The 15,952-nt window shown below is 40.4% G+C and overlaps 1 protein-coding gene across 1 annotated transcript; it reads left to right on the top strand.

Moving 5' to 3' along the window:
- Nucleotides 1–6,192: 6,192 nt before the first annotated feature.
- Nucleotides 6,193–15,231, top strand: LOC131324303 (wall-associated receptor kinase 1-like). The gene is made up of 4 exons (XM_058356223.1): nucleotides 6,193–6,861; nucleotides 10,726–11,029; nucleotides 12,794–12,979; nucleotides 13,950–15,231. Exons 1-4 carry the CDS (start codon nucleotides 6,211–6,213, stop codon nucleotides 15,167–15,169), a joined length of 2,361 nt encoding a protein of 786 aa, XP_058212206.1. The 5' UTR covers nucleotides 6,193–6,210; the 3' UTR covers nucleotides 15,170–15,231.
- Nucleotides 15,232–15,952: the final 721 nt, after the last annotated feature.

Raw genomic sequence — 15,952 nt, 5'->3', positions numbered from 1 at the left:
ATATCAACATTGGATAAACTAATTGGGATGAAAAGAGTAATTTTAAAAGGATAAAATTGAAAGTTTGATTTGTTTTGATGGTTGTTTTTAAAAAGTATTAGACACTTATTTTGAGATATTCCAAAATAGAAAGAAAGATATTTAAATTGGATAGATGGAGTTGTATTTTTGAAAGATATTTAAATTGGTCGTGTATATAAATTGAAAGATATTTAAACACACACCCCCCTCGGGGGAGAGATATTTAAATTGAAAGATATTTGAAAGATATTTAAAAATATTTAAATTGAAAGATATTTAAATTGGTTGTGTATATATATATATATATATATATATATACGTACACCCCCCTCGGGAGAGAGAGAGAGAGACACATTTGATTGTTGAAAGTGCATTCTCTTCCAAGTTCCAACTATGTGTGTTGACAATTGGCATCAATTCTCCACATGGGCTGCTGAGAGGTGCAGCCTTTGTTGAACCACATGGGCTGCTGAGAGGTGCAGCCTTTGTTGAAAATGGCATGACAGCCATTCTTTGAATGGCCTATAAATGGAGACCCTTTGGCTCAAAGTTTTGTATCAGAAATCAGAGAGAAGAGAGTGATACACGAGTAGATTGTGAGGCAATACTGTGTGAGTCTGAGTGATTGTTGTAATCCTCCTCCAGTAAATATAGTGAATCCGCTGCCCCTCCGTGGATGTACCCGATTATTGGGGAACCACGTAAATCCTTGTGTTTCTCTGTGTTGTGTGTTTGTGTTTGCTTGGTTTGACTCTGGTTTAGCACTACAATTGGTATCAGAGCACGTAGTGTAGAACCAAGAACACAAAAACCACCATAGTTTCCGACTCTGCTTCTCAGTCCGTGTTCTGTCCGAGTCACAGAGCCACGTTTTTTTTTGATCCAAGAATCCGTTTGACCACTGAGTCTTGTGCGTCCTTGCGAGACGATTCCAACGCACCAAGACCCATCGGAAACGGAGTAACAACGAGGTCACACGCTCCGTTCGACGGTTGAGCGTGAAAGAAGCTGCTGCTCGCCGGATCTGTTTTTTTTTCTTTTCAGAAAACAGAGTTTTTTTTACTTTAATATCTGTAAGGAGGAAAACCAGGTGCTGGTTTTTGACTAGTCAAAGCCAGGGAAAATTATCCAGTGCTACTGGCTCCCCTAGAGACGCTGATGTCAGCTTGACATCATCGATCCAGAAGCTTCAGAAGGTTACGCCCAGTCAGCACGCCACGTGTCACCCAGTCACCAGACACATCACCAGCCACATCATCAGAGAGGCTGAGTCATCAGCCACGTATTCAGCCACGTGTCTTTCCACGTCAGCGCCAGGTGTGCGCCACATCAGCAAAAAAGGCCCAGTCATTAGCGCCCAGTCAGCATTTATTGCTGAGTCAGCAGGTCCAGTCAGTCCTAACCAGAGGGAATATTCTCTGATCCAAGGAATATTCCAGAAGGTGTTATTTTGCGATTTCGGAGCCGTTTCAACTCTGATTTGCGCAAGTGAGTAGTCGTTCCTGACTATTCTCGACGTTCCGGATCCAACGCCGCACTCCGTTTTCCGTAACTCAGCTCCGACATTGGTGTTTTGTCCGTTGGTTGGCTAAAAAGCGCCGTTTTTTGGTGTTTTTGTGCACCGGATATTCACGTGGGTGGAGTTTAAGGAGTTCTAATGGCGGAAGAAGAGTTTAAGGAGACCTCGGAAGTTTCTTCATCTGCAGAGAAGAATACCGAGCATCCCAAGGTCACTTCGAGCAGTTATGGGCAAAGGAATACGGTTTCCAATGCTAAGTTCGAGGTGGAGAAATTTGACGGAACAAGTAACTTTGGCATGTGGCAATGCGAAGTTTTGGATGTTCTGTATCAACAGGAGTTGGATATTACGTTAGAGGAGAGGCCGAACGACATTTCAGACAAGGATTGGATAAAGCTTAATCGCCAAGCTTGTGGCACCATCAGACTTTGTCTTACGAAGGATCAGAAATACTTCGTGATGAAGGAAACGTTAGCTAAAGAGCTATGGGAGAAATTGGAAAACAAGTACATGACGAAGAGTATTGAGAATCGGTTGTATCTCAAGAAGAAGCTCTACGGGTTCCAGTTCGTGCAAGGTACGACTATGAACCAACACTTGAACAATTTCAATAAGATTTTGGCTGATTTGCAAAATCTAGACGTTTCCATAGAAGATGAGGATAAAGCTTTACTGTTGTTAAATTCATTGCCTGATACTTATGATCATTTGACTACTACTTTATTGTACGGTAAAGAAGAAATCAAGTTTAATGACGTTTCAAATGCTTTGATGAATAACGAGGTACGGAAGAGGGATCAGCAAGCTCACCGTGACCCGTCCGCATCAGCTTTGACAACAAGAGGCAGAACCGACACTAGGAGGACTGGTGGTGGAGGGCGAAGGAGGTCTCGCTCAAAATCAAGGGGGAAGTCTGTAGAGAGAAGATTGGGGAAAGACGAGTGTGCCCTTTGTCGTCAAAAGGGGCACTGGAAGAAAGATTGTCCGAACAAACAACCAGCTGCAAATGTTGCAGAGGAGACAGAGGATGATCTAGAGTCAGCACTATTAGTTTCATCATCACCTGACCATTCAGATGAGTGGATACTAGATTCGGGATGTTCCTACCACATGTGTCCCAACAGGGACTGGTTCTCGAGTTTTCAAGATCTCGATGGAGGAGTTGTTTTGCTAGGCGATAACACCGCTTGCAAAGTCCAAGGGATAGGTTCAATCCGTTTGAAGTTGCATGATGGGACGTTTAGGGTGCTAACAGACGTTCGGTATGTTCCGGACTTGAAGAAGAATCTCATTTCGCTTGGAGCCTTTGATGTGAAAGGATACAAGATTACGATGATGGGTGGAGTGCTAAAGATAGTTCGAGGGGCGCTCATTGTCTTGAAAGGTAGCCGAAAAGGAAACTTGTATTTCCTAGACGGTTGCACAGTCACAGGGAGAGTGGCCGTTACTACTAGCTCAGACGAAGACGATGCATCCAAGCTATGGCACATGCGTTTAGGGCATGCTGGCGAGAAGGCCTTACAGGGTTTAGTAAGGCAAGGCTTGTTGAAAGGGGCCAAGACAGGGAAAGTTGGCTTCTGTGAGCATTGTATATTGGGCAAACAAACTCGAGTCAAGTTTGGCACTGGAGTTCACCGCACAGAGGGGATTCTTGACTATGTTCATTCAGATGTTTGGGGGCCGACCAAAAATGTAACTTTGGGAGGCAAACGATGGTTCGTGACATTTATTGATGATTTCTCCAGACGTGTCTGGGTTTATACCATGAGGCACAAGTATGAGGTCCTTCCAATCTTCCTTCAGTGGAAGAAAATGATGGAGACGCAGACAGGAAGGAAAATCAAGAAGCTGAGGTCAGATAACGGTGGCGAGTACAAGTCAGATCCTTTTCTCCAAGTCTGTCGGGAGGAGGGGATAGTCAGACACTTCACAGTTGCGGGGACGCCGCAGCAGAATGGAGTAGCAGAGCGCATGAATCGTACTTTGGTGGAGAAAGTTCGGTGCATGTTGTCAAATGCCGGGCTTAGCAAGGCGTTCTGGGGCGAGGCTCTCAAATATGCCTCCCATCTTGTCAACCGTTTACCGTCAGCATCAATCGGAGGGAAGACTCCGATGGAGGTATGGTTTGACAAACCAGTTACAGATTATGATTCATTACATGTTTGGGGTTGTTCTGCTTACTATCATGTAACTGAGTCCAAGTTAGATCCACGAGCCAAGAAAGCTGTTTTCTTGGGTTTCACTTCAGGTGTTAAGGGATACAGGCTCTGGTGTCCCGAGTCCAGGAAGGTGATTCTAAGTAGGGATGTTACTTTCGACGAATCTGCTATGTTACAGCAGGTTCCTTCCAAGGAGAATGTGGAGCCGAATGCCCAGCAGCAGGTGGAGCATTCAGAACAGGTGGAGGTTGAGACTCCCCTTGTTCCAGCCAAGACTGTTCAGACAGTCAGCCGTCCTGAGGATCAACCCGTTGATCAGGATGTCATTATTGAAGAGGAGGCTTCATTACAGGAAATACCACAGCAGCCAGAATCCATTGCAACCAGCAGACCGAGGCGGGAAATCCGGAAACCTGCTCGATATGCTGATACAGTAGCTTATGCACTTCCAGTGACAGACGATGATGTCCCCTCCACTTACCGGGAGGCAGTGCAGTGTACAGATAGTAACAAGTGGAAAGAGGCAATGGATGAGGAGATGGGTTCACTCTCCAAGAATCAGACATGGGATTTGGTTCAACTTCCCAAGGGCAAGAAATCTATTGGCTGCAAGTGGGTTTATGCGAAGAAGGAAGGTACAGGATCTGAGAAAGTCAGGTTCAAAGCAAGATTGGTAGCCAAGGGTTACGCACAGACAGAGGGGATCGACTACAACGAGGTGTTCTCCCCTGTCGTCAAACATTCGTCGATCAGGATCTTGCTTGCATTGGTAGCACAGTTTGACCTTGAGTTAGCCCAACTCGATGTCAAGACCGCTTTTCTACACGGAGATCTGGATGAGGAGATCTATATGGCTCAACCAGATGGTTACAGAATTGCAGGAAAGGAGAATTGGGCTTGTAAACTGAAGAAGTCGCTATACGGGTTGAAACAGTCGCCGAGACAGTGGTACAAGCGCTTCGATCGGTTTATGATGGAGCAGGGGTACACAAGAAGTCACTTTGACCATTGTGTTTACTTCTGCAAACTCCCGGATGGATCATTTGTCTATTTGCTCTTATATGTAGATGACATGCTGATTGCATGTAAGAGCAAGGTGGAGATTGACAGACTGAAGGCTCAACTCAGTAAGGAGTTTGACATGAAGGATCTCGGGGAGGCAAAGAAAATACTCGGCATGGAAATTCAGCGGGACAAGGCGAAAGGCACAGTTTGTTTGACTCAGACGCAGTATCTGAAGCGAGTGTTGCAGAGATTTGGGATTGACAGGAAAGCCAAACCTGTCAGTACACCTTTGGCCGCTCATTTTAAACTTAGTGCATCGATGTCGCCGCAGAAGGAAGACGAACGGAAGCAAATGGCTCAGGTTCCTTATGCCAATGCTGTGGGAGCTTTGATGTATGCTATGGTTTGTACGAGGCCGGACATTTCACATGCAGTTAGCATGGTCAGTCGATACATGCACAATCCAGGGAAAGAGCACTGGCAGGCTGTGAAATGGATTCTACGGTATTTTCAGGGTACTGTGGATGTTGGATTGAAGTACGAGAGAAACAGAAAACTTGGTCAGCATTTGGTTGGTTACGTGGATTCCGATTATGCTGGTGACCTAGATAAGCGACGGTCGACTACAGGGTATGTGTTTACACTTGCTGGAGGGCCAATCAGTTGGAGGTCAACGTTACAGTCAACGGTGGCTTTGTCTACTACAGAGGCAGAGTATATGGCAGTGACAGAGGCTTTCAAGGAAGCTATTTGGGTACATGGTTTGATTGAGGACTTGGGAATTGTTCAAGAAAACGTGGAGGTTTTTTGTGACAGTCAGAGTGCCATCTGTTTGGCGAAAAACCAGGTTCACCATTCCCGCACCAAGCATATCGATGTTCGGTTTCATTTCATCAGGGAGATTGTAGAGGAAGGGGATGTTCTTCTTCAGAAGATTCCGACTGCAGATAACCCTGCGGATATGCTCACCAAAGTGGTTGCAGGGATCAAGTTCCAACATTGCTTGGACTTGATCAACATCTCTCGAGCAGTGCGCGCCTAAGGGCGCAGAGGGGCAGTGTTGTGTGTTGGGGGCAACATCGGACCTTTGGAGAATTGTCGTCAAGGTGGAGATTGTTGACAATTGGCATCAATTCTCCACATGGGCTGCTGAGAGGTGCAGCCTTTGTTGAACCACATGGGCTGCTGAGAGGTGCAGCCTTTGTTGAAAATGGCATGACAGCCATTCTTTGAATGGCCTATAAATGGAGACCCTTTGGCTCAAAGTTTTGTATCAGAAATCAGAGAGAAGAGAGTGATACACGAGTAGATTGTGAGGCAATACTGTGTGAGTCTGAGTGATTGTTGTAATCCTCCTCCAGTAAATATAGTGAATCCGCTGCCCCTCCGTGGATGTACCCGATTATTGGGGAACCACGTAAATCCTTGTGTTTCTCTGTGTTGTGTGTTTGTGTTTGCTTGGTTTGACTCTGGTTTAGCACTACAATGTGTTCAATATCCTTAAACATGTATCTCCACGCACTCCTCTTGTTTCTCTCCAGGCTCCTATTAGCACAACCCACGCTAGGAATGAACACGAGTACTACCAACATCACCGCAAATCTCGCCGCTGTAACCAACAACAGCTTCTTCGTCGCCAAGCCCGACTGCCAACCCAAGTGCGGAGACATAACTGTCCCTTACCCGTTTGGCATAGGAAATGCATCGTCGTCGGGCTGCTCCATGAGCCCGTGGTTCAACCTCACGTGCGACAGTACTTCTTACGTCCCTCCAAAGCTCTTCCTAGGCCACATCGAGGTCTTATCAATCAACCCAACCCAAGTCCGGGTCCGAAACACCGTCGCTGCTCGGTGCTACGACCAGAGTACCGGGGCCATCACCCATGATAAGCCAGCCTGGATGAAGTGGGGGGATGCCTGGCCATACACGATTTCTGACACGGCAAATAAGTTCACGGTCGTCGGCTGCGATGCCTTCGCTCTGATCTCGGGGCGGCATGAAGGCCGGAATTTCAGTACTGGATGTTTGTCCGTATGCTCGAAGAGTGCGGACGTGGTTGCTGGGGATTGCACGGGGATTGGTTGCTGCCAAATCAAGATTCCAAATGGGCTCAAAAACTTCGAGGGTTCCCTTGGCAGGGTTTACGGTCAAACCAAGGTTTGGATTTTGTTTTCCTTTTTTTTTCTTCTGAAAACCAACGCATCACATGAAAAATAATTACGAAAAGCAATAAAAAAAATTCACTTACCGCAAATTATTACTTACTCCGTATAAGGTACTCCGACGGCAACGGAACACTCAAATTTCAACCACAGCTACAAACTTGTGTTTGATTGTACAGAGTATGGTGGCAGTGCACCAGATCCCAAGTTCACTAAATGATTACTCAAAACTAGAGGTGGCAAATTGAACCCAGACCCATTAAGAAACCCAAATTCATCTATTAAAAAATAGACCCAACCCAACCCATTTATTAGTTGGGTCAGAATGGGTCTAAACCCAACTAACCCATTTATTATTGGGTCTTAATTGAGTTTCAATTGGATCAATTTAAATGCCCATTGGGTCGTGAACATTACCCAACAAAAAAATATAGCTACCACAGTACTTTCTGGAACAAACGAAAAGCAGGGCCTGACTGGAAATCAGGCGCGAAGGTTTTCTAACTGCTCTCGAGTCGATGGCGACGGAGATATAGACTAATAATAAAAAGGGAAAATCGATAATCCTAAAATAAAATAAGGACTTTCGATAATACTTAACGTGAAATCTTAGCAAATTTTTTTGGCAAGGTTTATATAATATGTGTATGTATGTGTAGAATTATAGATACAACAGATAGATACATGTGTGTTTGTGCGTGCTGAAAGTTAAGAGAGAGAAGTCACGTTCGGCTAAATAAGCTAACTAGCTTCTTTTTTTTTACTTATTCAATTTTTTTTCGTATTTGTTAGTTTTTTGTTAATTTTTTTGGGAATTATTGCATCGTCATGACGAGAGGAATCTAAAAAGTAAAAAAAATTTATCGAAATTCAATTTTTTTTAATAAAGACGAAAAAATTGACTTATTGACTTATTTTTGTCTTTATTCAAAAAAATTAGGTTTCGATCTTAATATTTATAAACTTATTTTTTTTTCTTCGTTTTGTCTGCTTTTCATCTTTTTTTAATTTTAGTTAGATTTCGTTATTTTTTTTGGATCAATCATTCGTCTCGATGAAAAGAGTTAAAAAAGTAAAAAATTTATGACAAAAGCAAAAAAAAAAAAAAAATTAAAGACAAAAAAGTATCAAACAACTATCTTTTTTTTGTCTAACCACACCAAAGATAGCTTCGACTATCTTTTTCGAAACTCATACACATTTTTACTTACTTTGATTTTTGAACCCCCTAACCTTAATTATTTCCAATTAATAATAACCTGTTTCATTAGTTAATACATATTCTTGTCTAATTATTTAACTAAATTACCCTCTTGAAAACAGACTAATTGAGCTTCGGCTTCGATTTTGGTTCAGCGACAGCGGGTTTCCAAATCTGACATGAACGAGTGGCACATAAAAATAAGGGTTATTACGGCGCTAGCAAGAATTCATCCTTATCGGTCGATTTTTGTGATGAATAGTTTTTTATCCAATTTTTAGCTCGCTTCCCATATATTCGCTTCAGGCGTTCTAAAAAATTCACGGTAGCTAGCGACATGCTACTTCTGCTACGTATCGGAAAAATTAAGCGTACAGAGGTAATTTGGTCATTTTATTAGTAGAGGGATAGTATGGTAATTTTAGTCATTTAAATTTACAGGGGTAATATAGTCATTTTAGTGTACATTGATATTTTAGTCATTTTAAATTTTAGTATATACGTATGTAATTGGGCTAATGGGCGGGTTGGGTTTGCTTTTAAATAAATGGGTCGGGTTGGGTATGGGTAATTAGACTCATAATTAATGGGTCTAAATGGGTCAATAACCCATTAAAAACCCAACCCACTTGCAACTTACCCATTTTGACTCAAACCCGCCCATTTGCCACCCCTACTCAAAACTTACCAGTCATGTTAGATTTTTAAATTAATTTGACAGAGAATTTAAAGCGGTAAGATAATTAATGAAACTAGAGAGAACTTGTATGTGTGTGAGTGAGAGAGAGAGAGCAGCCGTGGCGGCAACAAAGAGAGGAGGATTCAGATTGAAAACTATATTTAAAAGGAAACTGTTAGGATATATGAAAGTGTTCCACGAAAAGAAACATGAAAGAAGAATTAAGTGCATGTTCATATTCACAGCATTTTGAACCGTTAATGTGCTATAAATTTGAACTGCTAATTCCTCTTTCATGTTCATGTTCATGGAACACTTTCATGTACCATATCAATCCCCTTATTCGATTAGATAGGGATAATAACAAACATCATTGTTTCCCCCTTTCATAAGGATGTTCGCGTCCACGCGTTCTTCTGTTGCTACTACCGTCGTTGCTACTACCGTCGCCGATTCAATCTTTCCCGGCCGACACTCTTGTCTCTGGTAGTTCCGCCATTCAGCTTCCCCCTTCGAGAGAACTTGCAAGATCCACGAGATTCTTTGCTTTTTCCTTTTGGTGATTGTAGGACTCTAAAGGTTATATTAGCCTTGGCCCATGTTTTTTTGTTTTTTAATTATATAGAGTCTCTTAATGAAAATTTGCTTTCCAAAAAATAAAAATAAAAATAAAAAATTCACTAGCTAGATGACATATGGGATTATACAAATTGTTGGATTGTGTAATTAGCTATACCAAAATTTGGTTAGATAACAAAAATGATAACAAAAGTTAGGAAAATATTTTTGGATCGATAGATGGAGAGGGTAGATATCAAGAGCAGGGAAAGGGAGAATATAATTTAGCTAATATTTACTCTCCTCATAGTGATCAATATAAAGAAACAAATAGGAGTATTCTCCCCTCCCGAACAAAGCAATATTAAGGATACGTACCCAAGTCCTAATCCAATCCACTTCAATTTTATTGTAGCATCAAACCAACCGGCCTGCAAGGTGAAGGATCACATGTACCTCTCTCTCTCTCTCTCTCTCTCTGGCAACAGAGGTTTTCTCTAGTCTCTAAAAGGCATTCTCTCTCTCTCTCTTGCAACAGAGGTTTTCTCTAGCAACGGTGCTACAGTTCCCAACCAAATCAATGGCATCTGATGTGTGTAGGCGGCCGATCCAAACACTCTCTTTTTTTATATACGTATACAAAAAAATGGAGTATTTGGATCGACCACCTATACACATCGGATGCCGTTGATTTTCACAAGAGCCAACCCGGGATTTTTTTTAGAATTTTTGTATGGCTCGGATCAGCCGTCCGATGGCCGGAGTGGGCATGGCACGCCGTCGGATCCCTTCGCGCGGTCGGGAACCTTAGACTTCTGTTTCTCTAGTCTCTAAAAGGCATTCTCTCTCTCTCCCTCTCTGTGTGACAACAGAGGTTTTCTCTAGTCTCTAAAAGGCATTGCACCGTCTAATTTGTCCAGTTGTTGGTTGTTTCTAACCCAACGTATCATCATATTTAAGTTTAAACATTGTGGAGTCCATCATGTTCATCAAATGCCATTAGATATTAATTATTACGTTTTGTTGTGTTTGGTTTGGTATTTGAAAAGTTTTTTGAAAAATAGTAAGGGTAATAAGTGGAGAGAGATAGAGAGAGAAATGTTGGAAGTAGGGGAAATTTTTTGAAAAATACTTTTTGAAAAGGGAAGTGAACAAGGATACAAAAACTCTTTGTTAATCCCGTATTCTTAAAAAAATTCTTTGTTAATCCTGTACATATGAAATTCAACATGATTGATGATCTCAACAAGCTGTGATAAATCAATGGTTTCGATTGTCCCCGGCCCCAAATTGGTAAAATTGGACGCTCCAGTCCCTTGGATAGAAGTTTCACCCTATTATCTTTTTTCCCAATTTTCTTCTTAAGTTCAAAACTAATCGAAAAGTCATTCTCTTCTATCTTGTTCTTATGTCTCTTACAGGATTTGTCATTTGGGAGTTACTGTACCTATGCATTTCTGGGGGAGCAGGATAGCTTTAAGTTCAACGGTGAATCAGATTTCAACGACTGGGCCAATTTCATTAACCGAACCTTGGATAATGTACCCGTGGTACTAGATTTTGTGATTGGAAGCCAAACTTGTGCTGAAGCTAAAAACTTGAGTACATCGTCGTGCCATGACAATACTTCATGTACTGATTCGAATAGTGAGTACTATAGAGGATATCTTTGCAGCTGCAAAAACGGTTATAAGGGCAATCCTTATCTCAGTCCTGGATGCACAGGTTTGTTGTTGGCTATGCTATTTTTGTTTTTTCAAATTATGCTGCTATTGGGGTAAACTCATGATCATAAGAGCATCTCCATTAATTACATTTCTCAAATAGAAAATTTAAGCGATTAAACATGAAATCTGTGCTTCAACAGATCCCTTAAATCCTAAATAATTTGAAGTCATCCTTCAAATAGGGAATGTCGACCCTCACCCGTCAAACATCAATCAATATATATCTATATATAAATGTGTGTGTGAATGCATTTTCCACATGTTTCACAATAAAAAATTCCATCTCTTGCCTTTCTTTCACTTGTTTTTCTCTTACCAATTTGAACATGGATTCTCAAAATTTAAAAGGTTATATTTGACTAGATGATTCAAAAATAATAATGCTTTTTTTGCATAACACATGATTTTCTAACTAATCAATATTTTGAAAACAATTATAATAGAAGTAATTAAGCAATAAAGAAGTGTGGTCAAAACTTTTTAGTAAGGTGAAAGTCATATTATTTTATATTTAGAGCAATAAAAGTAGAAATATATCAAAAGTCATACACCTTCCCTTCCAATAAATATTGTCAATTTACACCATTCACATTTCTCATAAAATTTCCTATATTTTCAAATTTAGAGTATATTTTCTATGCATAATATGTATATTGTTTGATTGGTACCACTTAATTCTATTGAAAAAATATTTATAAGCATACAAATTATTGTGAATATCAAAATATATATAATTTGTTGAGACAAGTAAATAGCAAAATGAATTTGTGGGACGGAAGATAAAATAACATAGTTTAAGGATTTGTAGTAGTGCAGCACAGAAACTCACCATTTAAATTTCGTGAGATGATAGCAAAGTATATAATTTTGATGTTAACTTTAGATATATTTGGTAAAGATGCTATAAGAGCATCTCCAGCCTTGACCCAAATTTTTACTCAAATTTGGGTAAAAATTTGGGTAAAAACTCATTTTGGGTAGGCACATCTCCAACCATCAAATCCAAATTTTACCTATATATATTATTCTTAATGGCATAATGGTAAATAAAGTAGAGCAATCAAAACCAAATTCAGTCCCCCTCTCTCTCACAAACCGTCTCTCTCTCTCTCTCTCGACTCTGTCTGTCTTCCTCCTCCGACCCACACCCATTGCACCCTCTCTCTCCCTTCGAACCACCACCACCCACCCAGCACCACTACGGCTACAAGAAGCCCTCCGCTATCGCCTAGGCCCAGTCCGGCACCCGCAAGACCTCCGGCAAGGTGCCTATTAGGAAAAAAAAAAAAAAAAAAGGACCTCCGGCAAGGTCGTCGACACCCAATCCAGAGAGTACGCCAGGTCTCTCTCTCTCTCTCTCTCTCTATATATATATATATATAGCTGCTAGAAAAATGGGTCAGCCTTTTCTTGTCCCAAATTTGGGCAAAAAAATGGGTAAAACTCAAAAATTGGGAAGGATTTATGTCATGATTGAATATGAATTTTTGAGGATTTTGCCCAAATTTTAAATTTGAGTCTTAAAATGGATCAAGATTGGAGATGTTGTAAGTAAACAAGGAAGAATGGGTCAAAGCAAGTACTATTAGTTAATTAGTGCTCTGTCGGCTTGTATATATTAAATCTCCACCTTTAATTATTGGTTACATATATAGACATTTGTAAAAGTGATGTTTTAAATTCTTTCCGATAGAATACTTCGATATAAAATAACAAGTTCAGCTAGCTTACCAATTCCTTATTAATGATGTATTATTGACAGATATTGACGAGTGTGACAATTCCGGGCTCATCCTCAATAACTGTCATGCGAATGCGACTTGTACCAATACTCCAGGAAGTTTTAGCTGTAAATGTGTGGATCATTACTCTGGCGATGGAACAGCAAACGGAACTGGGTGCCGTCCCATCGTTCCCAAGGCCTCACAATTCTCAGCGTTAACTCTAGGTATGTACGTACGTAATTGCCCAACTAATTTTTCTGTACCGGTAGCAGTACTCAATCCAATATAATTCTCTTTTTGATAAAGTCATGCACAATTAATATGGTTGCTGGTTAATTAACATAGTAGCTAGTTATCATAAGTATTTTGAACGGAGCTGTCACACCATTTTTTGTCTCCAAAATTTGCACTGTCAAAGCGAAAGTTTTTTTTTTTTTTTTTTGAAACTGGTCAAGTCAGCCTTACATTAGTTCGAAAAATAAGGGAGAGAAGTGATATTTCAAAAACTTCATGGGAGGTCGGTGCATTTTTAAGAAATATTGGAGAAGACTTAATCAAAAACTTCCTTGTTTTTTCGAGCTGATCAAAAACATTTTTTATAGAGAGTACTCGATCAAAATGAGGACGCAACAACATTTCAACTTAGTGACGAAGTTTGATGGGTTTTAGTTTAAATGGAGAAGACTTAATCTTTATAAATTTATCGTATCATTTTGTATTGAATACTAGTTGTCGCATTATTATGGTTTATATTCAAATTTCACCATTGACATAGTACCACAAATCAAGGAATTTTTTTTAGAATTCTTCCACATTAAATGGAAATTAAGGAAGTTTCATCCATTTTTAAGGGGAAAAAGACAGAATTGTGTGTGCTCTTCCATGAGGTCACATATTCTATTTCCACATAGGCAAACATTCCAAACGTTGAGGCCATTAGAGGTTTGGCCGGTCGTTAACTTCAAGACCCTATAATTAATTGAATGGTGAAAAAAGAGAGACACGAATGGTGAAAAAAATGTGAATGATATCACATATACTGCCACTAATCCATTCCAATCATAGCCAATTTACTCCCATGAAACAAAAAGTCTTGGCAAAGCACATTACAACATACTTCAAAAATATTTTTTATTTGTTTTAAGTAGAGAGATTACCTAATGACGTCTGAATCAATACCTAAATTTTCCGCAGGATTGAGCTTTGGCTTCTTGTCTTTACTGATAAGTGTAACTTTGCTATACTTCGGCATAAAGAGAAGGAAGCTAATCAAACTAAGGGAGAAATTCTTCCAACAAAATGGTGGGTTATTAATGAAACAAAAAATTTCTTCAATTGATGGAAAAAGTGCAGATCAGTCGACGAAATTCTTCACAGCTGAAGAGCTAAAGAAAGTCACTAACAACTATGCCAAGGACCGGATACTTGGCCAAGGTGGTTACGGTGTGGTTTACAAGGGAATTTTACCTGACCAATGCGTAGTCGCCATCAAGAAGTCCAAAGTAATGGACGTGAGCCAAGTAGAGCAATTCATCAATGAGTTGTTGATCTTGACACAAGTTAACCATAGGAATGTTGTGAAGGTCTTGGGGTGTTGTTTCGAATCAGAAGTTCCCGAGCTTGTTTACGAATATATTTCAAATGGCACGCTATACCAGCATATTCATAAGACATTATCCTGGTTAACGTTGGATCATCGATTGAGAATAGCCATAGAAGCAGCCAGTGCACTTTCTTATCTTCACTCTGCCGCTTCCATCCCGATAATTCACAGAGATATCAAGTCTGCCAACATATTGCTAGACTCTAATTACGTGGCAAAAATAGCTGATTTTGGTGCTTCGAGATTAGTCCCTTTGGACCAAACTCAAGTGTCTACACTTGTACAAGGGACTATAGGTTATTTGGATCCTGAGTACTTACAATCTAGCCAGTTAACAGAGAAGAGTGATGTTTATAGTTTTGGCGTGGTTCTGGCGGAATTATTGACTGGAAAAAATCCTATTTGTCTTGAGAGGTCTGAAAGGGAAAGAAATTTGGCAACCTACTTCATTTTGTCAATGAAAGAAAATAGGTTGTCCCAAATTTGGGAGCCTCGAGTGGCGAGGGAAGGGACGTCAGAGCAACTTCAAGCAATTGCGGAGCTTGTGAAGAGGTGTCTTTGTTTGAAAAGTGAAGAGAGGCCTTTAATGAAAGAAGTGGTTATGGAATTGGAGCATTTGAGGAAGTATAGAAAGGATCCATGGGTTAATCAACAAAGTCATGAAGAGAGTGAAAGTTTGCTGAGTGAAGAAGCACAAGTAGACCCTTACACTGGGCCGCCAATAAGTCTTTCTACCAGCACCAGTGACATATCTGGGCAATATAGTTTCAACTGTAGCATGACGTTTCCGCTAAATAGCTCCCGGTATTAAGAGGCGGTACTTTGTTGTAATGGGTATACCAAGGTAATGTGTCAGGCTTCCTAATAGCATTATGGGGTAATGTGTCAGGCTTCCTAAAAGTAGATTGTTCTTCATTTGGGTAAGTCGGAATTGTGTGTAATAAGGTACTGAAGATCTTTTTTGTTCATGTTGAAGATGGTTTGTGAATCCATTTTCTGGGTTCGTCTCGTGATTTTCTTGTTTTTTGTTTTTTTAAATAAATTATGGTATTGTGGTAGTGTTTTATCAAAATGCAGTCTCTTTTGTTGGCAGAGTAGCTCGCAACATAAATCTATAATTCGTTGAATTTGAATAATGCAAGGGTCCTCCTGGGGAGGGAGCTGGATCCATTCAAAAAAACAGAGAGAAAGATATCCCGTGAGTGAGATTTGTAAACCAAACACAAGGATTTAAATTTCGGTCTTGCTATTGTCAGCCCACTGAGCTGACGATAAACACACTAAAAGACAAGAAAAACACGTATTTTTGTGCACTTTTTACATCCTTTAATATACATTCACACACCTACTATCGTCAGCCAATTGGGCTGATTTTAGAATTTTCCTTTAAATTTAGTTATTTACTATTAGTTTTCCTCCTAAATAAGTTTTCGCACCCAAATTAAACAGTGTTCCCCAGACCAAGGTTCAATTAGAAAACAAAAAAAAGAGGCCAAGTTTCCCGTCTACGAAGATTCTTCCGTCAGCAATTTCTTGCCGGCGATTTGGGTGCTTTAGATAGGGGTGGAGCCTCACATTTGCTCTTAGACGGCAC

This window comes from Rhododendron vialii, chromosome 4a (assembly GCF_030253575.1).
Source record: "Rhododendron vialii isolate Sample 1 chromosome 4a, ASM3025357v1".
Taxonomy (NCBI): Eukaryota; Viridiplantae; Streptophyta; class Magnoliopsida; order Ericales; family Ericaceae; genus Rhododendron; species Rhododendron vialii.
The sequence above is the reverse complement of the archived record's forward strand: the minus strand, read 5'-3'. Positions and strand labels throughout refer to the sequence as shown.

Bases quoted from the DNA above. Each gene is read 5' to 3' on its own strand.
- LOC131324303 (XM_058356223.1), top strand. From the start codon at position 6,211: ATGTATCTCCACGCACTCCTCTTGTTTCTCTCCAGGCTCCTATTAGCA. The intron at 6,862-10,725 runs GTTTGGATTTTG...TGTCTCTTACAG, and splicing joins GGGTTTACGGTCAAACCAAG to GATTTGTCATTTGGGAGTTA. The intron at 12,980-13,949 runs GTATGTACGTAC...AATTTTCCGCAG, and splicing joins ATTCTCAGCGTTAACTCTAG to GATTGAGCTTTGGCTTCTTG.